Below are 26,584 nucleotides of genomic sequence, written 5' to 3'. Positions count from 1 at the left end.
ACCCCCCGACCCCCCCTCCATCCCTGCCTCCCCCCGCCCTGACGTCACCGCCCCCCCCGGGTCTCCCGGGCGACGGCTCCATCAGCGCCCGCGTCAGCGCCGCCCGTTCCCTGGCAACGTCCCGGTGTCTCCGCTCCCCTCCAGCCCCGCGCCCGGCCGCGCGTCTCGCTGGCGTCAAAGTGACGTCAATGGGCCCGTCTCGGCTTTCGGCGGTGGGCGGGGGGAAGAGGCGGGCGGGGCGGGCGGTGCGCGCATGGAGGCGAGGGGCGGGCAGGGCTGGGGGCCGGGACATCCCGCGTGGTGCCGCCTGCCCCCCGGTGCGCGCTGGCCCCGCCGCACTCACTCACACGCGCGGCCGCCCGCCCGCACAGCCCTGCGCGCACACCGCGCTCCGCCCGCCAGGTACGAGGCGGCTCCACGGCCGCTCCGCCGGGCTCTGCGCGGCCGCGGGGGGAGCGGGGCCGGCGGCAGCGCGGACGGGGCGGGCAGGGCCGGCGGAGCGGAGCGCGGCTGACGGTGCCGTGTCCGTGCGGGTGCTCCCGTCCTGAGGCGCTGCCGCTGCCGTGTCCGTGCGGGTGCTCCCGTCCTGAGGCGCTGCCGCTGCCGTGTCCGTGCGGGTGCTCCCGTCCTGAGGCGCTGCCGTGTCCGTGCGGGCTCTGCGCGGATGCTCCCGTCCTGAGGCGCTGCCGTGTCCGTGCAGGTGCTGCGCGGATGCTCCCGTCCTGAGGCGCTGCCCGCCCCCCGCCTGAGCCATGGTGATCATGTCGGAGTTCGCATCGGCGCCCGCGGCCGCGCACGGCCAGCAGCGGCCCCTGCGAGTCGGTTTCTACGACATCGAGAGGACCCTGGGGAAAGGCAACTTCGCCGTGGTCAAGCTGGCCCGGCACAGGGTGACCAAGACGCAGGTGGGTGCGCGGGGAGCGGGCGCGGAGCCCCGCGGGTGATGCCGCGCTCCGCGGGACGGGGGCTGCGAGTTTTCCCGCTGTGTAGAATTAAAACGCGGCAAGAATGCCTGCAAAGAAACCCCAGCTCCCGCAGTTCTGTGTTACTGTAGCTCTGTTGAGTTACTCTCAGTTTGCTGGAAACGCCGTGCTTCAGACGTTTGGGGTTTTTTGTGGTTTTTTTTGGTTTTTTTTTTTTTCATTCAGTGGTCTTCAAGAACCAAGAACTCGGGGTCTTTTTTGCAGAAATATTTTTTTCCTGGGCATGCAGCCGTATTTATATTTCTGGTGCATGTCAAAACCGTCTCAGTCACTACACTAGGAGATAGTCTGTAACAGGGATCTGTTTTTCACTGGCATGGGACGGATTAAAAGATTTACAGAATCCTGTCCAGTGCTAATTTCTGCAGTTCTGTTCGCTACCTTACGTGTAATCCTTTGACGTAGAAAAGAAAAACGAAAACGTTCTGTGCCGCGAATTCTGTGCGGTTCAGAAAAACAGGATCAGCTTTGTCAAGTCTGTGCTTTAAAAGCTACTTTAAAAGCTACTTTACTTGGATTTTGTGAGTGGTGTGTTATTGCGGGGGTGTGTCTTTTTTGTTTGTTTTTTTTTTTTTTTTAAGGTATCTTAACAGTGAGAGTACCTGTTTTGTAATACCTGGGGTTGTTTTGTTATTATTTAAATTTGCAGGTTGCAATAAAAATAATAGACAAAACAAGGTTAGACCCAAGCAACCTGGAGAAGATTTATAGAGAAGTTCAGATAATGAAGCTTTTGAATCATCCCCACATTATCAAGCTATATCAGGTAAGAGTCCACCTTTGAAGTGCACCACATATATAAAATATGCTTGTGGTCTCTTGCTTGTGATTTTTGCATCTGATATTTGTGGAGAGAAAGCATATTGAAATACTGAAATACTTTTTGTAAAACGTTTGAAGTAAACTGGATGTCTTCAAAGTCATTCTTCATTCTTTGAACGAGATTCTGGTATTAGACAGCTTTTGGACAAAATTCACTGTAAAATTTACAAAGCTGAAAGCAGGCTGACGTTTGTTTCAGACTGAGGAATGGGTTAGCTGAACTTCTATCATTAACTTGCTTTTCCTACCTTGTCTGCTTTTCCCAGTCTAGAGGACTGGAACTTCTTACATGCTTTAGATAAGAGGAAGACTTAAACTCACATTGGGTGGTAGAGAAGGAAGGACTAAAGTTGAGTTTGCCTTTAGTGGAAGGGATATAAAATCACCGACAATTAAACCAAATTAATCTAAGTAGCAAGTCTAAGTGGAAACTTAATCGAAGAATTAGATTAGTGAAAAATGAAAAGGTGGTAAATGTTGCTATCTTAGAATATGTCAAAAATCACCTGTTTGGTTGTTCTGTTGCAGTTTGTGTCGTTTTGAACGTGTATTTTAAGTGTCTTTCCCCTGCAGAGTTTCACAACATGAATTTTGGTTTAGATTTATTTAGTTTCTGCACTGATGGATATTTTTAACCGTGGGAACGAATGAGTGTGTTGTGCAGAAAGCAGGATCACATTTGTCTCGTGAGCAAGGGCTGCTTTGCAAATTCTAAACGTTAGATCTAAGTAGCCTTTGGTGTAAGTTCCTCTTAATCATTTAAACAATGCCGTGTGGATTTAAGGTGACAGAACAGTTGGGGTTGGAAGGGACCTTTAAAGGTCATCTGGTGCAAGCCCCTGCCATGAGCAGGGCAGAGCTGTCAGTCTTTCTGGACCTGTCTGAAAGGGCAGAGGGCAGAAAGGTGGAGATGGATGAAGCAGCAGGTCTGAAAGTCCATGTGCAGTAGTAAACACTATTATCAGCTGTGATCTTATTGCTGGGCTTGTTAGCTTAAAAAAATAAAAAAGAAAAAAAAAAGTTTAATTAACATGTAAGGCTGAAGAGCCAGTAAGGCGGGTGCTTAGGCAAGGCATTATTTTAAAAGACCTTGACACACATGAAGTGTTTGTATTTATAGTGTCACCCATCATAACAAAAATGGTTCTGTGTTGAGGGCTGACGTCAGGGTTGCCCACGGGGCAGTATAGGACACACAGAAACATTCTAACAGTTTGGTTGAGTTCATTTCAGTGGAATGATGTGGGTGAAAATACTGTTTCAGAGCATTTAGAAAAGCAGGTTAAATTCCATCTCGTTGAACCACTTCACTTGATGCAGCAGATGACGTTGGTAGTGGACCATAATTTCTTTTCAGTGAAGTTTTCTTTTCTTTGTTGTTGTAACTGATGCTTTACCTGTTTGATGGAGGCTGAGAAGCAGAGATGGAATTAGATGACATACCAGTGTAGGGTGTGTGTTCTTGTATTATTTCATCATTGTTTTAGTTTCAGCACCACGTCTTAATTTCATTCAGCTGGCAAGTTTCCCAGAACACTTTCCTTCAGTTTTTTAACTGGGAACCTCTCTTCCTTTGCTCCTTGTTTGTTTATTTTCATTTCGTGTCTGTGTGTACTTGTAGTGAGGGGAGGACAAGAGTCTTTGAAAAAGGTTACATGTTGGGAGCCTGGAAGTTACAGCCTTTGAAGTAGAATTGAGGCTTTTTGGATTGTTAACCTCTTGTGAGCCTCCTGCTTCCAAAACAAAGTATCTGCTCCGTAAGAGGGAAAAGTTTCCAGGGAAATGTTGTATTCTGAAATGCAACGTTTCAAAGGTGTGCTGTGGCAACTGAAGATGAACTTGGAAACGCTCAGCATCTCTCATTCGTCGTTTGGATTTTAGTTATTCTTTTTTATTTTCCTCCAAAGGCAAATACTGTGAAATGTCAAAGCAAATTGATACTAGATTGATAGGCAATATATTGACAGTTGTTGATGTGCATCAAGCACTGCTGTTACACAAACAGGAGCTTGTTATCCCTTGCACAGGAGGCTCTCCATGTCCCAGCCAACTCCAAGCAGGAGCAGGGGATCTGATACCACTTCTTGCTTTGTCCAGCTTGCAGCCATCTCTGCTGATCTGAGCCCCCACTAGTCTTGAAACAAAGACAACTTTAGATAAACTTCTGTGTTTCTTTGCATGTTGAAAATATGTCATAAAACTATATGTGCATATTTTAACAAAAGGGGAGTGTATGAAATTATCTAAACACTCATCTGCTCTCTTAGTGAGATTAGGTGGCTTGGTAATGGTGAGAAGAACAATGGCCTGGGAAGCCATTGTATAATGTAGGCACATAAGCCTTGATTTGTTATCTTTTTCATTACCAGTCTGCTTGGAAAGAACTCTGTGGTGCAAAATTAGATGCTTTTACTGCCAGCTGCTGCTGCAAATATGAATTTGAATGGATATGTTTGAGAATTCACATAGAAAAATAAATGAAACTGTAGAGCTCTGGTTGTTTTGTTGTTTTTTTTTTTTAAATCGTGTCCTCTCATGTCTTCACAGGTTATGGAGACAAAGGATATGCTGTACATTGTTACTGAGTTTGCAAAGAATGGAGAAATGTTTGGTAAGTCCTCACTGACGGAGCTCACAGTTCCTTAGATTTAGAAACCATGGCTTTATTTTGTCATTCCTGAGTAACAGATACATTCTGATTAAAAACCTGGGGCTTGTGTGGTCAGCTGTCAAACAGCAAGCGCAGTACCTGCAGGATTATGAAAAATTTCTTCGGGGTGTTTCTCAATCCTCTCTGATTTTGCCTGGCAGATCACCTGACCTCCAACGGGCACCTGAGCGAGAGCGAAGCACGGAAGAAGTTCTGGCAGATTCTCTCAGCAGTGGAATATTGTCACAGCCACCACATCGTGCACAGGGACCTCAAAACAGAGAACCTCCTGCTGGATGCTAACATGAACATCAAATTAGCAGGTACTAGGAAAGAGGAGGTCACTTTATAAAGAACATCAGGCATGTTGTTTAGACGTTTGGGTTTCCCTAGGATGATCCTGTAAATGTGTTTGTATTTCTGTAAGTGAAAATAAAACAAAGAGTTACAGATATTTCTTGGAACAGATTTTGTGAACAGAAGGGAGTAGCTTAAATGAATAGGCAGAAAACAAAGCAACACATCTGTTCCTTTCTCTCCATTTTCTGCTACTTCTGAAATATTAGTATGCGGTTGAGTGTTGTTATCTTACCCCAGATTTTCATCTTTATTTCAGACTTTGGCTTTGGAAACTTTTACAAGTCGGGAGAGCCCCTCTCCACTTGGTGTGGAAGCCCACCCTATGCAGCTCCAGAAGTTTTCGAAGGCAAAGAGTATGAAGGACCTCACCTTGACATATGGGTGAGCTTGCTATTCCTCAGAAACTGCGTTTCACACCTTGTGAGGGTCTGTGGGCCTTCAGAGTCATTGCTTTCCCTGGAGTCACTCATCTGCTGTGCTGTTTTCTATTGGCAGAGCCTTGGGGTGGTTCTGTACGTCCTTGTCTGCGGTTCTCTGCCTTTTGATGGACCCAATTTACCAACCCTGAGGCAAAGAGTGCTGGAGGGGCGGTTCCGCATCCCCTACTTCATGTCCGAAGGTGCTTTTTTTTTCAGATCCTTAATGTTAGAACAGGTGCTATAAAGGAGTAGCTATCCAGTTTGCAGCTGGCAATTATTTTGTTTTCATGTATCCAGTAGTTTCTGTAGGGCAGGAGATGTTTTCTTTTCTGAGATCTGCTTTGTGGTGCATCTAAAAAGCTGTAGTTTCCTTTCTTAGAATATCCCTATGGATTACAAAAATACTTGACTCCCCAGCTGGAAAAATAATCGCTCAGAAAAGAGAGAAAACAGGATTTTAATGAGAGTAGCCTGCAATGATGACATAGGTGTAGTTCTCCTAAGATATTTTAGCTATGCAGAAGGAGGGTATTCCAGTGTGGCTGTGCTGCCAAGGAGAGCAGGAACAGTGGGACTCAGCAGTGTTTCCTGAGAACTCCAACAGTCTGATGAGAAACATGAAACTGAAGAGTATTATCACCTCTCTCTGATTTGGTTTCAAAACCAAGTGAACGTGCCTGTGTTGTCACGTGGAGATAACTGCTGAAGTCTGAAGTTTATCAGTTATAGCCATGAACAGCTTTGTTTCCTGGTTATAAGTAAATAAGCAGTATAGGGCCAGGACCAGGAAGTTGTATGTGATGGGGTGCTGTACTAAGTTCTGACCTATTTTATGTGCATGTAATGCCATCAAACCTGCATCCTCTCAAAACCAACTCTTGTACAAGGTGCAAGGCCACCTGGTATCCAGTACAGCTTCATTTCCTGCAGTGAGATATTGTTTTTGTGATATGCATGTCAACATCTCTTGTGCTGTCTGGGATATCTAATAGTCAGATCAGTCATCAGCTGCACTCAAACCTTTAATTCCTGCTTTCATAGGCATCTTACACTGTTGCTGGGAAGTGTTCTTAGCAGTGACCTGGGGCTGGGCTGTTACATTTTTGCCCCTTGCTCATGAGTTTGTCTTTCTTTGTCACCCAGACTGTGAAACACTAATCCGGCGGATGCTGGTTGTGGACCCAACCAAGCGGATAACCATCTCCCAGATCAAGCAGCACAAGTGGATGCAGGCTGACCCCTCCCTTCAGCAGCAGCAGTCCTTGTCCTTCTCCATGCAAAACTACAACTCCAACCTGGGCGACTACAACGAGCAGGTCCTTGGGATCATGCAAACACTTGGCATCGACAGGCAGAGGACTGTGGAGGTGAGTTCTTGCCCTTTAGATACATCTCCACCAGATACATCTCTTGCCCTTTAGATACATCTCCAGTGACCACCAGAATGCCAGTGGTGCACTCATGGGTTATTCAATAAGTGGCCTTGATCTGGTGTCACTGATAAAATCCTCACTGCCCTTGTGGATTTTGCTTGGTTTTTCGAGCGTGCTGCTCAGAGCCCTTAGTGATGAGTTTTGACTGCTTACATCTTGAATTACCTGCAACTCAGAAGGCCCTTCCAATGTCTTCCAGTCCCTGCAGAACAGCAGCTACAACCATTTTGCTGCCATTTATTACCTGCTCCTGGAGCGCCTGAAGGAGTACCGGAGCAGCCAGGTGTCCACTCGGCCAGCAGCCGGCCGGCAGCCGCGGCCCCGGAGCTCCGAGATCACCAACGCTGAGGTGAGCAGAGGCACCTTTGCATCTCCCTTTCCATGCAGCTGCCAAGCTTCTGAGAACCATTTCTGATAGTGGTGCCCTCTGACAGGACACAGCCTGCTGTTCTTCAGCAGGAGGCTGAGTGAATATTAATGCCCTGTTTCCTAGGAAGTGACCGCGGGTCATGGTCCAAAGAATAGTCTGCCTCCAGTGCAGGTCAATAATGAGCCACAGGATTAGACTTCTCATGGAAATCTGCCCTTTTAGGCATGGCTTGGTTATGCTTCTTTGTTGCATATCCTGTAGAAGTACTCCATGAGTCACTTAATGTGTTTTTCTGACATTCATTTTATTTTCTTCGCCCCCACCCCCTTTAAAGTGTGGTTTGGGTGCCTCTGCAAATTGCACTTCCAGTTAAATTGCCTAACTTAGGAGGAGGAGGAGTTCTGTGTTTGTGTTGGCATTGATGGATTAGCTTTGTTCATTTTCATAGAAAGCATGAGGAGAGAGCTTGCAGGGAAGGTGGCTCTGAAATTCTGTGACTCTCCAGTATCTGAAAAGTCACGTGGAACTGCAGTGTGTGTGATGGCTTCTGTGCATCGCTCTCTCTCCAGATGCCTCAGGACACTCTCACTAGTGAAACCCTGCGATCATCTCTGCTTTACCAGCAACCTCAGAGCCTGATTCAGCCATCCTTGCAGGCAGAAATGGACTGTGACATAAGCAATCCATTACAGGTTGGTGTTCCCTGATAAACTCTGCATTGCTTCTTTTTTTTTTTCATTGTTCTGCCAATCCACAACAATGGGGGTCGTGACTGTTCTCTCCCTCCTATGTTTTATTTGGCATTTGGACACATTGTCACGTAGCCTCTCAAACAATATTCCTACTGGAGACATGCCACAGGATTGTGGAGAGCATTAAAAGGTAGTGCAGAAAGAAGGAAAAGACCCTGAAGTCTGTGATCTGGCATGTTTTCCAGCCTGTGTTCTTCCCTGTGGACACCAACTTCAACGGGCTCTTCCGGAACCGCTCCATCTCCCCGAACAGCCTGCTGGAGACCACCATCAGTGAGGAAGTGAGGCAAGAGAAGGAGCTGGAAGATGAAATTAAGGCATATGACCACCACCCCATCTGCATCCCTAGCAACACCAGCAGGAGGCACACCCTGGCAGAAGTGACCACCCATTTCTATCAGCATGTCCCTCCATGTAAGTAAGTCTGGGAGAGATGAAGGATGTCTGTAGGTAGGGGAAAAGAGCAGAGGAGTGTCACGGAGCCCAGATGCTGAGGGAGAGTGGGCTGATTTTACCTTGACTAGGGTAGGAAAGCCTAGAAAAGAGGTTTGTACTCTGCCCTCCAGTTCTGTCTGTAAGCAGGGCCCTTAGGGAAGAGAAGCTGTGCTGTTGTATTTCACCTAGATCTCTTCAGAGGGGAGCATGCTCACAAGCAGGTCACAAACCTGCTCTGCTTGCTTCTGCTGTTGTACTGGGGGAGGAAAAAGTGCCTGAATTTAACAAAAAAACACCTCACTGATTGAGTTTGGTACATACCCAGACCTTGTGAGCCAACTAAATAAGCACAACTGTTCACAAATCATCCTGGTTGTGCTAAAAAACACTGTGTGCCTGATCCAGCACAGCCTGGTGATGCTGGTGTTGCTGGCCAGCTGGACAGGAGCCCAAACTGAGGTTATTTGTTGATTTGTTGACCCCTTGCTGGAGTCAAGCCCTGGGACAAGAGGAGTTGCTGGACACCTCTCCAGCTCAAGGCTGTTTATTAGTGCCAGTGTAGGTGGTCAGAAGGCTCTGATGTCATGTTTGTTCCTTCCTGTACTCATCTTGGGAATGTTCTTTCTCTCCTTCCTTCCCTTCCATAGGTATAGTCATTTCCTCCTCTGCCAGCCCCACAGAGGGAACTAGCTCAGACAGCTGCCTTACTTCATCTTCAAATGACAGCTCAGTGGCCCTGAGCAGCTGTTTGGCAGGTCAAGTAATGACGGGGAGCCCGGCCACAGCGAGGATGACGTCGCCTTTCCTCGCTTCCCAGTCTGACGCTCCCGTGTTACAAGTCCAGGGCTGCATGGGAGGTGCTTCTCTCCTGCCTGTCAGCTTCCAAGAAGGAAGGCGAGCATCTGATACCTCATTAACTCAAGGTAATGCCTTCCTGGCCTTGTTGCTGAGGAGTTGCACCCTCCCAAGAGCCACTGGGAAAGGGTAGGGTGCAGGGAGACTTGCTGCCTGTTAGTGTTACACTGAGGCTGGACACCTGGATATTCTGCCTCTCATGTTCACGGGCCCTGAGAGAGGGTGGAATGCCCTGGGGAAAGGTTCTCAGACACTGATTCAGCCTGCCCATGGAGATATTTCTGCTGCCGTGAGTGGGATGGCAGGCTCCACCTTCCTCCTAAAATATGGAGTGTACAACGTCATGATTTCTCTCAGGCTTTTCCTTTGCCATGCACGTCCATCTGCACAAGGGTGCAGCTGTCCCAGTCCCTGTTTCATTAACTAAATCCTGCTCTGACCACCAGGCAGAGGGTGAAGATGAACTCTTCCAGCCCAGTTCTCCCACCCAGGAAGGCAGTGCCCAGAAAGGCTGATCTGTACTGCAGGCAAACAGGAGGAGGATTAAAGTGCATTTCTTTTCCTCATGTCCCACAGGCTTGAAGGCTTTTAGGCAGCAGCTGCGGAAGAACGCTCGAGCCAAGGGGTTCCTCGGCTTGAATAAAATCAAAGGCTTTGCTCGGCAGGTGTGTCAGTCCTCCTCCTCCTCTCGGGCAGCAAGGAGTGCCATGAGCCCTTTCCAGCACACGCAGCCCAACACCTGCATGTACAGCAGCAGCGGGAGCAGCAGAGAGGGGAGAAGCCTCCTGGAGGAGGTGCTGCAGCAGCAGAGGTGAGGGAGGAGCTTTGGTGTCTTTTCATTGCGTTTACTTTGGGTTAAGGGCAAGCAAGGAGGGGTAAACACAGCAAAAGAGGTTGGGGGTTTGGTCACTGGGGGTTCCTGTCGTCCATCTTTGCTGCGTGGCAGTGGGTAAACTGCTCGGCTTCCTTTGTGGCTTCCTGCCCTGGCACATATAACACAGGACGTGCAATTCCACTCAAAAATCTCAATGTTCAAATATTTGGAGGCTGCTGAATTGAGAAGCAGTTTGGTAGTGTGGGGGAAAACATTGCTTCTCCCTACTGCAAGCTGTGTTTTTCTTTGTTAGTTTTGGGAATGATTTCTTTCCTCCTCTGCCTCCTCCTGTAATTTTCCCATGGCAAGGAAGTGAGACCTTGTAATTTGGAAAAGTTACAGCCCACAAAGGAGGCACAGTTCCAGTGACCTCAAATGTCATGTGTGGTGGCACCTCTTCATTCCCATAGAAGCGAGATGGAAAATTGAGCTTCCGGTTTATCTGCACACATTGTCTCTAGAACATCTATTATTAGGTGGCCAAATCGTGACCAGATAAACTTGGTTGTGACAGTTGCCCCCTGACAGAAGGGGTAGGGAATTCTGACAGAATGAGGGAAAGCCTGGCACGGGCAGCTTGCTTTGATTGTGCTGGCTGGGCTAAGGAGAGGTTTGATAGAGGGAAACAAAGGGGAAAGTTATGGTCAAGGTTAGGAGCAAGAAAGGAAGGAATAGAACATGGAATAGGAATAGAACTAATCTCTTCCCCGTTGGATTTTGTTCAGAATGCTCCAGTTCCAGCATCACCAACTACTCCAAACAGCTTGTCCCCAGACCTCCCAGACAACTGCAGCAAGCAGCATCCCCTCCTCTGATGGAACCTGCAAAGCCTCCAACTCCATTCTGCTGTCAGAGCTGCAAAGAGAGAACTCCTTTGAGCTGGCCTTTGCTGGCAGCAGCCAACTGCTCCAACCTCATTTCCTGGGGCTGAGCGTGTCCCCGGTGTCGTCGGCCGCTCACCTGCTGGACACTCACCTGTACATCAGCAGCAGCAGCAGCAGCAGCGCGGCCCCGCTGGCCGCCCCCTTCTCCCAGCAGCAGAGCTTCTCCACGCCATCCCCGAGCTACGACACTGTCACCCTGCAGCACGGGGACTGTGAGATGGAGGACCTGACTTCCAGCCAGCTGGGCAAGTTTGTGCTGGTCAAGTGAGAGCTTTGGGCAGCTCTCGTTGCGGGGGAACTTTCACCGCTGCTCCGTGGCTGGCTGGCGGCGTGGGGACGAGTGACTCTCAGAAGCAATAAATTTTGAAGTATGTGAAGAGGCTGTCTGGCTCAGAAAGCTGGCAACTTTATAGGACTGAAACAAGCAATATGTATGTCTTTTTGCTTCTACTATTCTTGCACTGAACAAATACGAATAGAAACTGATTTTTTTTAAAAAAAAAGGAAAAAAAATAATGATGGGGCAGATGGGTGGGGCATTTGTGGGGGCAGGGAGGGATGTGGTTGGGGAAGAACTCTTCGGTACTGTACTCAAGTCAGACCAATACAGCTCTGCTGTTATGCAAGATTAGCAGCTGTCAGTAGTGGTGACACAGCAGGGAGAGGCTTTTCAAAGAAGGGACCAGAGCCTCCCTTTTTCACAATATTCATTTATGGGTTTGTGAAGATGATTACCTCTTAAAAAAAAAAAAAAATAAACAGAAAACCAGTGGCATGCAGCATTATGCATTCATAGGAGACAAAAATGGAAGCATTGCCATTTGTTGTTTTTCCTTTTCCCTCCTGTTAACACTCATTTTATTTAAAGGAACCAACATCCCCATTCCACACCTCCCAGATACACATACTTTAAATGAAAACTGTGAACTTCTTGCTTGATACATCAGCTGGAAAAGCTCAGCATGCCCTTCTAATTAGTGCAGAAGCAGTAACTATTGGAAATGTATCCCTTGGTAATCAGGATCCAAATTGCATAATGCCTGGTCTTTTGCAGGGATGTTTGTTTGGGAGTGGTGTGTGTGTACATACACACAGGTGCACACATGCCCATGTTTTGTTGGTCTGGGTAATCTTTAGGAATCTTTTTATAAACTCTAAGTTTGTTCATATTCTTGCCGAGGCACTGAGGAGGGAAGCAGCAGCACCTGTGGGGTAATGGGAAGGGTTTTCTTTTTAAAAAGCCCTCCTGGAGGTTGCCTACAAAGTTGCCTGAGGGGTATTTCTTAGTGCTGCACATCGTTATTTCCGCTGCTAATTATGTTTTTATGCATTTCATTATCAGGGTCCAAACAGAACTGACTCTTGGGGAAATGTGCAATATTGAGGTTATAATTATATACTGACAAAGACAAAAGGAATAGGCTAGAACAGAATTCTACTCTAATGGAGTACAGCTTTTTCTGAACAAAACTGTATTAAAAGTGAGTAAAACAGCACAATCTTTGGGTGTTTGTTTTTGGTTGGTTTGTTTTTTGGCATATTAGCAAAACGAGGTTTTGCATTAGGTAGGTGTTTTTTCGTATGGTTTTTAATGCTGTATATGTATATAAATAGGAAGCAGAAAACTATATAACACTAGTTATTTTTTATATTTTGTAATATGCTTCTGTTGTGTTTCTGGTATAAACCCCAACTCCCCTCCTGAGGCAGACCATGACTTCTGTTGGTGTCAATAGAGGTTGTGCTGAGGTTTAAAGGGGAGGACAGGCTGTGCTCCTACAGACATGAGTTGGGGAGTGCATGCAAACTTTGGAAGCAGGTGAGCAGACAGTGAGACAGCTTGGCTGGGAGCTGCCATCCAAGTGTCAGAGTGTAGCTGCATTCTGTCTAAATGCTTAAAGGACCCATCTCCCTAGTATGACACAGGGTGCCTTCAAGTTACCTTGGCTTCATGCAACCTGCAGTATTACACACTTGCAAATAATATAGAGACCTGTTTTGGGGTTTTTTGGGTTTTTTGTTTGGTTTATTTAGTTGTTTGTTTTTTTTTTTTTAAGGAAAAAATAAAAAAGCCAAAGATTGACCAGGTTAATTGGTGGGAGTAGGAAGAGTTGAAGATGTCATGTGGCTCTGTCTGTGGCTCTCCATAAACAACCTCTTTATCTGTGTGTTGTATCTGTGTGTCTGTACTGGTGCATCTCCAGCTTGCCACTGCTGCTCCATGGTCTGAAAGCTTCAAAGTGACAGAAAATTGCTCGAGTTGAACTCCTGTTAATGAGTGGTGCCTTGCAGCAGAGAAAACACCAAAGTCTCATGCTCATTTGTAGTGTGGGTTTAAAAGAAAACAAACAAACAACCCCCCAAAAAACCCAACCCAAAAAAAGAGATTGCATGGAGATGGCTGGAGAGAAGGGCAAGAAGAAGCCAGCTTGTCACAAAGCAGCAACTTGGCCTTCAGTATTGTAAGGGGCAGCACATGTACTTAAACCACAGAACTTCCTCCTCAATTTGTGTTTTGTTTAATGCCATGGATCTAAAGGCCACAGATTCTTTTGTTTCCTGTCCTGAGCAATGACAAGCACTTTACTTTCATAGTATTTTCTTTTCTTTTCCAATTGCTGTAGAACCTCTTTGGAATTATTGCTGGAGCAGAAGAGGTCATTTTAAAAGTCTGGGTTTTTTTTTTTGTAGATATCTTGACAGTGCTGTTCTGCAGACTGCAATGCAATAGGGTATTTAAAGACACTATGTGATTGGTTTAATTGAGATGTATAGTTTATTTTTTATCATGACTGAACAATCATTTTATTTCTTATGTTAAAATGAGAGGTGTACACCAAAATGATTAGTTGATGTGTTTTATTTAATATTTAAATAAAAAATGTTTTAAAATTGTTGTGATTCTGTGGAGTATCTTCACCCAGTGCACTTTTGATTTGCATAGTCAAGACTCATTTTCAAGCCCAACTCCATAGGACATTACTGACACTTTCTATTGCATCCTAAATGAAGAGGGATGGTGGGCCCACAAATCTGATAATGGGATATTGAGCGTTTTGCTGGTAGGCAATCTGTCTGAATTTACCAAGTCCGTGGTAATCGGGTTATAAAATGCAGCAGGACCAGAGGTCTGGGCAGTGAGGATGGCCCAGCGTGGTGGTGTCACCAGATGGGCTCTCCCTCCCTCCCTCCCTCAGTGTCACCTTCAGCTGGGACAGCCCCAGCCAGATTAGGGCAGCTCCTGACAGGAGCAAAGGGAGGGAGGGAGTCACAGGGGAGAGTGGATTGTGTCTTGTAAAATATAACTTGAGAGTTAAAAAAAATACTGAAAGGGCTTTGTATTCAGCTCATGCACTCACAATGAGAGAGAGGAATGATTTTGTCTGCAAAGGGACCCCTAAATATTGACAAGCTTTAGTTTGACCTGACAAACACTCAGGGAAAAAACCCAAAAAAACTCCCAAGCAATGTTGTTTTTTAAAAAGAAATTAAGGATCAATTTTTTTTCCTCTTTTTTTTTCCATCCTGAAGTTTTTATTTTAAATCCCACCTATCACATTTTGAAAGAAAGGGAGAGTGATGAAAGGTAAATCCAAGAAGTTAAACAGAAGCTTGTGAGGAAACAGAGATAATATTTACTTATTTTGCTTTCTAAAGTAGTTGTTTGCTGAGCTGGAATTTGTAGAGCTCTTTGTGCATTTGCTGTGACTCCTGAACTGATAGAAAAGTGTCACACACATGTTTTTCTAGGGTTATGTTTTCCATGTGACCATCCAAAGTTAGGAATTTTGCAACTCTTAAAAAATAATGTATGCATTCTAAATAATTTTTTAATTAGCTTTTAGTATGACCTGACTTAAGGATAATCCGAACTGTTGTTTTCAGCTGGGTTCTCAGGGCATTATTTTAAACTCCAGTAATTCGGAGAAATTTGAGAAAGTCACTTCTTAATGGATACAAATCAGTGCAGCTCCACCAACTTTCATTGACATCACTGACCCTTGGGTATAGAGGGATCCCACCAGCATCATGATTTCTGTGAAATGGTAGGAAAAACAAGTACAAAGAAACCCTGGGAGTCTGGACTCAGTTTCCATGTGTACACTGTTTTCACTCTTGGTGCTTTAGTCACTGTCTTCCTTCCTCTCCTCTGAAATCTGTCTCTGCTCCTGTTCACAGCATTTGGTTTTGTCTTTAACATCTCTCAAGATGCCGTTTTTCTTGCTTTCATTTCTCACATTACAACTTGGTACCTTCCCTTTCTCTCCCAGTCCAGGACTGGTGTTTTTCCCCCGCCGCTCAGACGGAACAGATGCTGGCAAGTTTAGCACAACCCCAGAAGTGAATGATCAAACCTTGGTTGTTTTTTTCTTCAGAAAGGAAATGCCTAGAGCTGGCAGGAGATGCCAGACTGGTAGCAGTGAAAAACACAGGCTGTTTTTGCACCGAGCAGGCTGAGCACAGCCAGCCAGCCAAGCACTCTGGTGCCAAGGTCCAGCCACGGAAGCCAGGGATTCTCACCTGCCCCTCTCCTCCTGCAGGTGACCCATAACTCATCCCCAGCACCTTCTCCTTCACTGTGCCCAGCACAGCAGCCACACCTCAGCAAGGAAAGGAATCCCTCCTGGCAAAAGCCATGGTTGTGTAATGCTGGCCTGTGTCAGCTGGAAGGGAGAAGCAGCAGAAGGGAGAGCAGTTGAGCGAATGAAAAGATGGAGCAGGAGATGGAAAGTGATGGGTGCTTCCTTTTTACTCATCCTGCAGAGTGAGAATAAGGCACACGTCACGCAATGAAGGAGAATTAATTTAAAACTGATAAAAGGAAATATGTGCCTCGGGAGGGCATCGCTTCAAATGCGCTTGCTGGCTTATTTCATGACTGCTAACTACTTTTAGTGGTGACAGTTAAATCAATGATAAAGGTAATCCACTGTCATGGTTTATGGATTTAGCAGAGCAGCTGTGGGAGATCAGGAAGGAGCTGGTCTTTGATACAGACTGCCAGGGGCATGATAGATTTTTAGGACAGAAATGCCTTTCTCCCAAGCTATCAGATATTAGCACCTGCCAGAGACAAAACTTTCATGTGAGGTGAACAAACTTGGCCAACACCTGCAATAAATACCAATTTCTTAATAAACATCTTATGCTATGTGTAATATGTCTTATGCAGTGATAATGGCTCTGAGCAAAGGTCCAGCTAATTGAGCAGCTCATTCCAGCAGCAGACTGTGAGGTAAAGGGTGTAAGGACAGGGCAAGCACAGCACAATTCCTCTGTGATATTACCAGCTCAGTAGAGAGCAGACTGTGGTTAAGGGAATTCTTGACTGGCATTTGGGTCATTGTGTTTAACAGCTGCAGATGGGTCAAGCCTCCAAGAATTTTGCTAACCCCTTTTGGAATTCTTTTATAATTCTGGTCTTCACAGCATCCTGTGACAAGTGCCATAATTCAATTTTGCATTATGTGAAAGAAGTACTTCCTTTTCTTCGTATTAGACCTCCATCCCAATAGACTGGCTTGTGCTGCCTTTCCCTTGTGACAACAGGCACAAATAATGGTCTCCTGGTCATATTTCCATGTTGAGTTGCCAGGATCTCTCTCTCAGCTGAGGTGGCCAAGAAGAAGGACTTGGCTGCAGTTCTCATCTCTTCAGTGTCTTCATGGATTGTTCTATACCCTCCTTGGTGGACACCCTGTGTTTAAGGCAGCGTTTCTAGGAGGAAACATTCTCATTCTCTTTTAATTCTGTAGTCATTCCTAAGGTTCTTCACCTGTTGAGGAGTAAGCTGGAATTTTCAGCAAACTCACTGTCTGAAGTTTCCTTCCTGCCTGATGTTAATTTAGTGCCCCTGATGGTCTTAGTAGGCTTGGATTGGTATTTCTCACAGTCCTCACTTTTTATTTGCTGCTGGTGAATTTCATAGGTGATTTCCTCAACCTGCCGTTCAGTTTTCTGAGATTACTCTCCACCTTGTTGAGCTGGATTTTTTACAAATACGTCAAATTGCCCAGGTCTTGACACGAATGGATCTGCAATGTCTGAGCTCTCACTCAACAAACTTTGCTCTTTCCCATTCTATCACACTTTCAGCTATCCTGCTTTTTGTTATGCTTTCTGTCAATCTGCCTTGCCCGGCTTCCCAGCCCACAGGTTTCTGGATGACCTCTAAAGGCCCTTTTTAAGAAAGAATGTAACATTTGCCACCTTCCATTCCTGCGGTGCCTTGCCATTTCAACAGCTGCTGTGGTATTGTACGAATAGGTCATCAGTTTCAAGGCTGAGTTCCCTCAGAGCTCTTGAGTGAAACTGTCTGGTCCCAGCAATCTTTTAATATCACTTTTATAGTTTTATCCAAAAATCTCTTCTACTGGCACTTGGAGTTTTGAAGACTTCCTGAGGCTTGTCCCCTGTGCAGCTGGAGTGGGGCACAGCTGGAGTGAAGTCAAGCAGAACTGCCAGGACTGGATGGATGGGTCTGCACAGCCAGAGGCTGAGCCACACAGACCACATGTCCCTTTTGCATCTCTGACAGGTGACAAAACTGTGACAGCAGGGTAGGCACTGGAGAGTGCCCAGGTCAGCCCAGCAGCCTCCTTCTTATGTCCTCCAGGGATGACCAAGCCTTTCTTCCTTCACTGTATTTACATTTGTGGGGCTGAATTTACAGATGGCTTCCTCAGCTGATGTAAACTGGCGTTGCTAAATCAAAGCTAATGCAGCGACGCTGCTTTATGATATAAACATTATTAGCAGCACATTAAGGCTCCAACGTCCAGAGCCAGACAATCTCATCCTTTGTTTCTTCAGCCACTGAGGCAGTGAATTTAGATTCATTATTTTTGATGGAGCTTTTCCTGTATCATGCCGGGGTGCTTTTTTAGTTCTTCTGTCTTACATCCCTTTCCGCTACCCTGGGAAACTGTGTTTTTTTAACAGTCCTTGGTTTATTCTGTGACAAGAAAAATATCATAGTCAAGAGCTGGAAGGGATTTCAGAAATTCTAGCTAAGTGCCTGTTTTTTTGCCTAATCTTGCTGATCATTTCTTCCCCATTTCTTGGTAAGGTAACAAGATGTTATCATTTGGTGAGCTAGTCTACACACTTGATAGGTAGATGGGTATTTAGGGCTTCTCACAGCCATTATCTCCAGGCAGCTGCTGGATTTCCAAACAGACTTGCCCCTGCAAGAAACATCTTGCAAAAACTGAGCTTTAAACCTTCCTGTTCATACCACATTAAAAAAAAAGGAAAAAAAAAAGGTCATTAATCATTTGATTTTAACTGCTTTTTCCTGGTTGCCTAACAATATTACTCGTACATTTGCTGGGATACATTCACACTTTCTGCTCTTTGGACCCAGTGAAGGTAATTGTACAGTGGTCAGCTAAGTGTCTTCATGGGTTTTTCCTGTTCAACTCTTGTTTGGTAGCAGATGATTTTATTGAACATGTAAATTAGATTTCCAGGAACAGTTATGCGCACGCCTCTGAAATCCATTTTCCATGAACATTTCTGCTCTCTGCTCATGAAAAGTGAGCACAACAAGAACAAGGACACAGAGCCACCAAACTGACTGCAATGCTGGACAGATCAGGCAGTTATTTATATGACCATTGCTGCTTTCCCTTCACTGGTATGTCTGAGAAAAACTGGGGTATTTGTCCTAATTCTGCACTAGGGAGGTTAAAAACTCTCTGTGCACTTTGGATTTTGGGAGTGAAAGGGTGTATCCCTGTCCCAAGGGAGGAAAGCCTTCCCTATGGATTAGTTGAGATGGTTTTAAAAGGCTACAGGGATGTCTTCATAATGACTTTGACACAGAAATGTAGCTTTGGTTCTTAATTACTCAGATCTCTGTTGCAAATCTCCAAAGTCAGACACGATGAGTCGCAGGCGTCCAGAGGATGTGGCCCTGGGGGTTGTGTCACACAGGAGGGGAGAGGAGCAGAGAGGAACAGGAGGTCTGACAGGACAAATGACCTCAGGCCACTCAGCCCACCTTGCACACTGACTACTGTCAGGAAGGAGATCCCATTCAGCAGTCCAGTGTGTGGTGGGAGCTGTGATCTCCAGAAAAAAGGAGGGAGATGTTGTGTTTCAGCCTGGGAAGATGAACATCAGAGTGGCAGGAGGGAAACAGGAATCCTGGTTCCCCCATGATACCTCTTGTTTGGGGAAAGAGGCTCCCTGGGCAGCTTTGGTGCATTCAGTGCTGGTGTCTCTTCTATCCCCAGCCACCTGGCACAAGAGGTGGGAGATGCTGGGATGTCCCAGGCAGCAGGAGGGGAATCCTGTGATGGAGGTGTCAGTGCAACTGGGCTACAAGTTTGTTCATGCTGTTGGACCTGTGGGAATGGGGGGAAATTGTTTGTCCTCAGAAGGAAGTGAGTCATGTTGCTGCACAGAGGCCCATCTTGGCACATTTTGGGGTTAGTCACACACTGCAAAATCCACTTTCTCCCAGCTCCAGGTAGCAGACACAGGGGTGCAGCAATGCCTGGTTGTTCTTCAGCACAGATTCTGTTTCACAAGCCCATAACCACCCTCCTGGTCTCCAGGTGGATCCACTTCTGTGCATGCTACAGGACCCTACTAATTGGATTCAATAACTGGCTTAACACTGTAAATGCAATCAAGTCACTGGCTGCACTCAGCCCTCGGGCCAGCAGGATTAACCAGTTCCTCAGGGCAGGATGTGCCCTTGCTCCTCCATTCTCCACACAGCAGAGCAAGACCCAGGCACCCCAGCAGCACCTCTCCCACTGGTTTAGCTGGCTGCTGGATTCCAGCTGCCATGGATGCCTGCTCTGCATGTCACAGCCACATGGGCAGACCACAGGTTGGGGTTTTTTTGCCTGCTGTGTGTTGGTATTTGAGTTTTTCCTGGTATCCAGCACATTTGTCCAAGGCTTAGGCAGCTTTGGAGCTGATTGCAGCAAGGCTGATGAGCCACCACCAAGCCTTGCCTGTGAACTGAGCTCGCTCTCACCTGAGTTTGTGATCTCTGAGATCATACTTTCAGGTGCATGTTGGTTGCTGGAGGAGCTGAAAGGATAAAAGCTTCCAGTGTTACCAGTTTTTTCCCCTGTCACACCAGCCATTACCAGAGCTGATGAGGAAATCACAGCAGCTCCTAATTGCTCTCTACAGAAGACCTTGCATGTCCAGACTGTCCCAGTCACTCCCTTGCCTGCTCAAGCCCAGTTTCATCATTGAAATAGGACTTGGCTCCAGTGCCAAAGAGGAGCCTTCTCTCTCTTTGCAGAGATGAGCTGTGTTCCTCCTGACATCCTCATGTGCCAGCAGCATGGGCTGTGCTTGAGCAGGAGCCAAGGAGAGCTCCCCAAACTCATTTTCCTACATCTCACCCCTGGGGCCAAGCAGATGCCTGGCCTAGAAGGGACAGCCTTCTGAAAGGATTGGAGCTCTTAAAATTGCATACAGGGGAATTTCGGAGTGAGCTAACTCAGGCAGGTTAGGGATGCAATTCCAAAGAGCTCCTGAGCTGTTTTCTAAGCACTTGCAGGAAGTTTTCTGTTCCCCCAGGTGCAGTGAAGGGAAGGGCTGAGTTTTTGATGCTCAAGCAAAGGGGGGTTTGTGTCCTGGTGGCAGCAGGGGACTGTGGCAGGGGAATAGGAGAGCTGCCACTGCAGGATGCTGCTCAGAGCTGCTGGCTGGCAGGGCAAGGTCAGGGATCAGCTGTGACTCTGGCTGTACAAGTGCCCAGTCCAGCCAAAGCAGCACAGACTAACTCATCTCCTCTCCCCTGGCTGATAGGCATCACCAGGAGTGGGAATGCACATGTACATCCATGCCTTTGTACATGGAGTGCTTTGAACTCCCTGTTCTGTGTTCAGAGCCTGAATCAGTGCCATTTTTCAGTACCACACAAAATTATATTCCCAGAATTAATAATGGCACTCTCAGGAGCTCTTTCTTTGCCTAAATGACTCGTTGATTATTGCTTATTGTCAGTCCTGCCAGGTAATGAGGGGCTAATAAGGCTTTGCAAGACTCCCTAACAAAGAGGAAACTTTTCCTGGGGTGAATGATATGAGGGAGAACCACAGGCAGGATGGATGGATGCCCTTTGCTGGAGTGTGATGGGCAGCTGTTGGTACCCAGGGGTTTCTGATGCTCTCAGATGGATGGAGGGTAGGAGTGGTGCTGAATTGTGGTGACAAAGAACACAGAAAGGCTTGAAGTGGGGAGTTCAATCCCTCTTCCTTAGAGAGGTGGGAATGGGAGCTTAGAGAAGTTGGTGGGTTTGAACCCTGACTTTTGGCTGAGCCACCAGAAGTTGTGTGCAGGCATGTACATGCACAGGTGTGAATGAGAGCTTCATTTTTCAGGCAATAAGGAAGAAAATGTCTCATGCTTAGACTCCCACATCCTGGGAAACAGGTCTCTGCTTCCTCATGCTGATATTTTACTCATGTGAGAAGAGAAAGGTTTCTCTGAGAACTGAAATCCTTGAAGGGATGAAGTTGATACTAAGAGTATTAAAATATAGCAGGGGGATTGTGTGGATTATTATAAACCAAAATGATCCCAGTTTTTTAGCCATTTAATCTTTGTTGCTGGTTTCTTTACTTCTGTACTGTGATTTTTTAAATTTGTGGAGCTAGGAGAAAGACCTACATTTTATTGATCCTGGATTAAGATCAATAGACTTGTGGGCCTTCCTTCCACAAAATTCCCAGATGGAGTTCCCCATAAGTCAAACATCGGAAGAAGAAAAAAGGGAATCTGGAAGGCCCCAGAAGCCACTCAGCCTAGATGAAGTATTTTAGCTATGAAGAACAACTAAGTGATAGAGATGTCCTAAGTTTCTTCCCTCACCCTCTAAACAGGACATGGGCTGGGTGATGAGACGCACCCACAAGTCAGATCCCAAATCCATGAGTGGTGGAAAGCAGTTTCCCCACTAGAATATGAGCTGTCATTCATGTAACACATAGGTCAGTGTGGTCACCCAAAGCTCCCGTGTACATGGATATGGGTGTTTCCATTTGTGTCGCTGCCCCAGCCCTCTTCTGGCTCAGGTCTTGTCACAGAATCCCAGATTTATGGGTGGAAACAACTTCTGAGGTCATCTGAGACGTCTCTCTGCTAATGCAGATTGATTCTCTCCTGCCCATTTTCCAGCACTTGGTCCAGTCTATTGTTGAAATGACTCAAACCTCCACTGCTTCCCTTGAGGGACATTTGGGAGCCTCACAGACCTTGCTGTCAGGGCTTCGCTTCCCGTCATATTCCTCCTGAAGGTTCTTCTGCCTAATTTCGTTACTAACTCTCTCTGCAGAGCAGTGATGAGGAACAGGCCTGTAGGAAGAGGACATTTATGTCTTACTTATTCAGCTAATTCCCGTTATCCTATTTCTGATGGCCCTGCCAGTCCTGGTCTCCCTGGTGTTTATCACCTCACACTCCTCTCCCAGGAGTGCTCCAGCTTCACCTGGGATAGGTGGTAGAGTGCCTGTGAACTTTGAAGGGGGCAGAATGAGGTCAATACCTGCACAGATGCAGATTTCCCCACCTCATTTTCATTCTGAACAAATCCCTTAAGCCTTGGCATGAACGTGGTGCATCTGCAATGATATTTGAGAGTCAGACTGTTAAATTTGAGTGGAAGTGGAAAGTTACAACCATTGGTAAGGCATTTTGATGCTGTATTGAAATTAACTTTAATGTTTCCCTCCTCTCCCTTTCATTAGTTACAACTAAGTGATGGGAAAGAGAGAAAAGGATGCAAAGCTCAGGCTGGAAAAGGAGCCACGAGGAAGTCAGGAAGTTTAAAAGGAGTGTAGTAATAATAATGGGGTTTCCCAAATAACATGAACTTGGAGTTATTCCACAGCCCAAGTACTTCATGTCATAACAAGAGCTGCTATCTGATCCTGGTTTTTGCAGGATGAGATCCCTCTGCAGCCAAGGCATTCAATTTAAAGGGAATGATAATGTTGTTTGTTCACTGGGCATCTTAGATTGTCAAAGTGGTGGAAAAGGCCTCCATGTAGAGAACAGCCATGTCCCTGATGTGTAGAGGTTTAACTTCACCGAGTGACAGAATGGGAATTCACACTCTGATCCTCCTGCTCAGTCCATGCCCTCTCTTTGCCAGCAGTTCATCACCACTCCTGTTTCCAAAGGTAACTCCCCAGATCCTCTGGGGCACCAGCCCAATGCTTTAGGTGAGCATGGAGGAAAAAAAAGCTCTACATTGTCTTAGCTTACTAAAACACTCACCAAAAAAAAAAAAAAAAACAAAAAAAACCAAACAAACCCAAAAAAGCAAAATTCAGATTTTTTTTGTTGTTGTTTTGTAAAATAGGTCATTTTTTAAAGTTATCTTAGAGCAAACAGAGGCAAACAGAGATGGTCACAGCTGAATGGAGGGAGCTGCATGTACAGCAGAAAGGAGAGCAGGAGGGCACCTTTTATGTGAAATCTGCTTCCCCAGGAATTGTAATACAGAAATCTAGCCAGAGTTGATGATGCCAGGTCAGTTTTAGATTTGAGGGATTTTTTTGTGACTTCTAGATATTTGATATAATGTGGCATATTGACAGTAGTCATTTTAGCATACAAAGCATCCTGGTACAGCTCAGTACCCACCCTTGACTTATTTTCTAGGCTGCAGGGTTAGAGAAGGAAGGAAGGATGCTCTTGGAAAGGCTTCAGGGAAGGCAGGGAGGAGAGGGGATGAGGTTACACCATGGGTCTGTCACAGCTCCGCGTTCTTGATTACGCCAGTGGCACTAAATACAGTAATTAAGGAAGAAGCTTGTGTGAAAGGCTTTAGTTATTGGCTTCATACATCACCAGCCTTTTATGTGTGCTTTCTTTTGTTCCTTTTGTCTGCATACACCACAAGGTTTCTGTGTTCCTCCACCTGTGCTCTGTAGGTCTCTGCCATCATGTAGCCAAAGGAACAGAGAAAGGTGAATGGAAAAGGCAAGCTTTTATGGGGAGGGAGGGCTTGGGGGAGTTCTCAGCACAGATTTGGACTGTTTCAGACCTGCAATAAAGCAGGTTTCTGTCCATCTGGTCCTGCTTTATGGAACCATGTGACCTAACTATCTCTATTCCAGTCTCACTTTTATGTCACCCTGCAGTCTTGGGTTTGCATGTTGTCCTCCCTACAAATTCTAGTAAATTTTTATTGTCTTTTTTTTTTACGTTATTTTCTCACCTTGTCTTTTCATCTTGGAAAAAAAAAAGTTTAGCAAAAAGGAAACAAAATGTTGCTTGTTCCCTGGAGGACATTTTACATTGTCAAAGTGGTGGAAAAGACTTCCACATAGAGGACAGTCGTGTCCCTGATGTGAAGAGGTTTAAGAGTAACATCCTGAAAAATGTCCCTTTGGGGCTTTCTGATAAATATATCCTAGCCTAGTTTTGCCCCAGCAGTTTTCAACAAGAAAAAAATTCATTTTCTGTGTACCTGTACACATGCCTACAAGGAAACTAATCCTTTCTAACACACCACACCAAAGTCATTAGCTAAACAATCTTTGCAGCGCAGCCTGGTACACAGAACTGAACCACAGACTTGAACAAAAAGAAAAAAAGATTATGCATGACCTGTCTTGGATCAGACTGTGAAGAATGAAGCAGATCTGATTGATGCAAGCTCCACGTGAGAGGTGGTGAATATGTATTAGTTCAGTGCATCACCCTGTTCGTGGTTCTGAGCTCCCCCTTGTCATTACTGCAGGCTTGAAGGTGGTTGGTGATTAGAGCTTTCGTTAGGCTCCTTGGAGAGATTTCCTAAAGTACACATGCAAATGGCTTTCTCTCCAGCTTTTCAAGGTCACCTGCACAAACCTTTACCTCACCTTTCCCAGGCTGGTGCTGTCAGCTTGGTGTGGCAGCACTTTGGGAGATGGGGAAGGTGTGACACTGCCTGTCCAGAGCCACACAAGTGGCTGGACTGAACTTAGCAGCTCTGCCCCAAACCCACAGATACCCACTGGGATGGTGGCACCTCATGACCTGTGTTGAACACAGCAGTGCTGGAACTTTCCTGCCAATCCCAGCAGCCACAATGAAATTGTGAGTGGTGCTGCAGGCATCAACCCACCTCACTCCACTCCTCTCACTCCCTACCAAAACAATCTTTTTGTTTCACTCACTTTGCTTCAAGCTGCCAGCACATGGCTGTGGTAGAGCAGTGTACCTGTGACTCCTCCCCACTGACTTGGCTCTTGGGTGCTCACAGGAGAACAGTGAGATGGAGCTTTCCGGGTAGCCCAGAGCCAGGTGCCAGCACATCCCCCAGCTCCTCAGGGCTCTGAGGGAACACAGCAGGCACAGGTGCTCCACACCAGGCAGAGGGGGCCTTTCCCCAGGAAAACAGGATGCTGGTGGAGAGGGAGACAGCCTTGCTGTCCTCCCTAAGCATGCCATTGCCAGGGACAGCACCAGAAGGAAATCCTTACGACAAACCACCTCTACCCAAGAAAAGATCAAAGAAATCAAGGCTCCTCCATAGTCGTGAACCAGAACACAGATCTAGCCTGTGGATGCTTTGTGTCCTTCAGAAAGCATTTATTAATGGGATGAGATACACAGGCTTGTGCAGGAGCTGGCTTCTTTGGGAGTGGGCAGCTGGCTTGGAGAGCTTGGCATGGTCCCCCCAGAGTGGGAAGAGCACAGCTCCCCAAGGGCTTCCTGAGGAGAGGACCTGGGCCCTGCCATTCCTACCTCAGAGCTCCTTCCCCAGCAGATTCCTGCTGCTGTCAGGGGGTGATTAGTCAGGCTTAGCAGAAACGTACCCTGTTGGAGGAATGAGCTTGTTTTCCATTTCGTTCGTCACTGCGCCATGTTGAGCACCTTAAATAACATTTCTGCAGAACACACCATCACTTCTGGGAAAACAATAACACAAATTGCAGGGGCCTTTCAGGACAACAAGGGCAGCACAAAGAACCCTGCATGCTGGTCTGCTGGGTGTTGATGCCTGGCATTGAAAAGAGGGGCACAAACAACTGTGAGATCCAGGTGTGGCAAACCTGCAGAGCCACATCTGCAGCAAAAGGACAGCAGTTGAGAAACAGGAGGTTTTGTCCCTGTTTGACTCTGGATCCTGGTAGCATTTCCCTTACCAGCTCAGAGAGTAACACAGCTCACTGCTGACTCACAGATTTCCATTGCTCTTCCCTCTTTCCCATTCTTCTCCTCCAGGGAAGGGTCTCTCCTCATTGTTTGTCCCCAGGACTGATTACTCACATTATCAACCCTGTTTTCAGCTGCTCCTGATCCTCCTGCAGTACTCTGAGGGAGTTGTACTCCTCCATACCCTCCTGGCAGATTTGCCTGATGGGCTCATCCTACCCCTTTTTCCCTGCAGCATCCTCAATGTTGTTTCTTATGACTCCAGATATTTGAGTTGCTTGATCTGACTGAGGCACTGGAGAGAAATAAGATGTTCCTCGTGATCTTTAAAAGTCTCTCTCCCAAGTTAATACTGTTACCTAAAGGACTTCTACCAGTTAGGCCCAGCCAAAAGCTCAGGAAACTTTTCTGTTTGTTTTCCCAGCCTTCACTGTGTGACCATATGTGTTATCCAGGTCCTTTCCCCAGAATGTTTTTATTATTGAGGAATTTGCACAAATAATTTGTGCTGCATTAGTGCCAGACTAGTGATCCTTTCTGAGGAAAGTCAATTTGATTGCATGAACTGATTGAGCTGGACAGGTCAGCCAAGCAAGGTGAGCAGGCTCTTGGTGAACGTGT

General features: G+C 46.4%; 1 protein-coding gene across 1 annotated transcript; it reads left to right on the top strand.

Annotated features, from left to right (window-relative positions):
- The first annotated feature begins 303 nt into the window (after positions 1-303).
- Positions 304-13,733, top strand: SIK1 (salt inducible kinase 1). The gene is made up of 14 exons (XM_036384673.2): positions 304-402; positions 701-905; positions 1,633-1,749; positions 4,353-4,416; positions 4,617-4,778; positions 5,072-5,196; positions 5,311-5,434; positions 6,378-6,601; positions 6,867-7,016; positions 7,607-7,729; positions 7,975-8,203; positions 8,872-9,147; positions 9,656-9,890; positions 10,679-13,733. Exons 2-14 carry the CDS (start codon positions 753-755, stop codon positions 11,103-11,105), a joined length of 2,409 nt encoding a protein of 802 aa, XP_036240566.1. The 5' UTR covers positions 304-402; positions 701-752; the 3' UTR covers positions 11,106-13,733.
- Positions 13,734-26,584: the final 12,851 nt, after the last annotated feature.

This window comes from Molothrus ater, chromosome 2 (assembly GCF_012460135.2).
Source record: "Molothrus ater isolate BHLD 08-10-18 breed brown headed cowbird chromosome 2, BPBGC_Mater_1.1, whole genome shotgun sequence".
NCBI lineage: Eukaryota > Metazoa > Chordata > Aves > Passeriformes > Icteridae > Molothrus > Molothrus ater.
The sequence above is the reverse complement of the archived record's forward strand: the minus strand, read 5'-3'. Positions and strand labels throughout refer to the sequence as shown.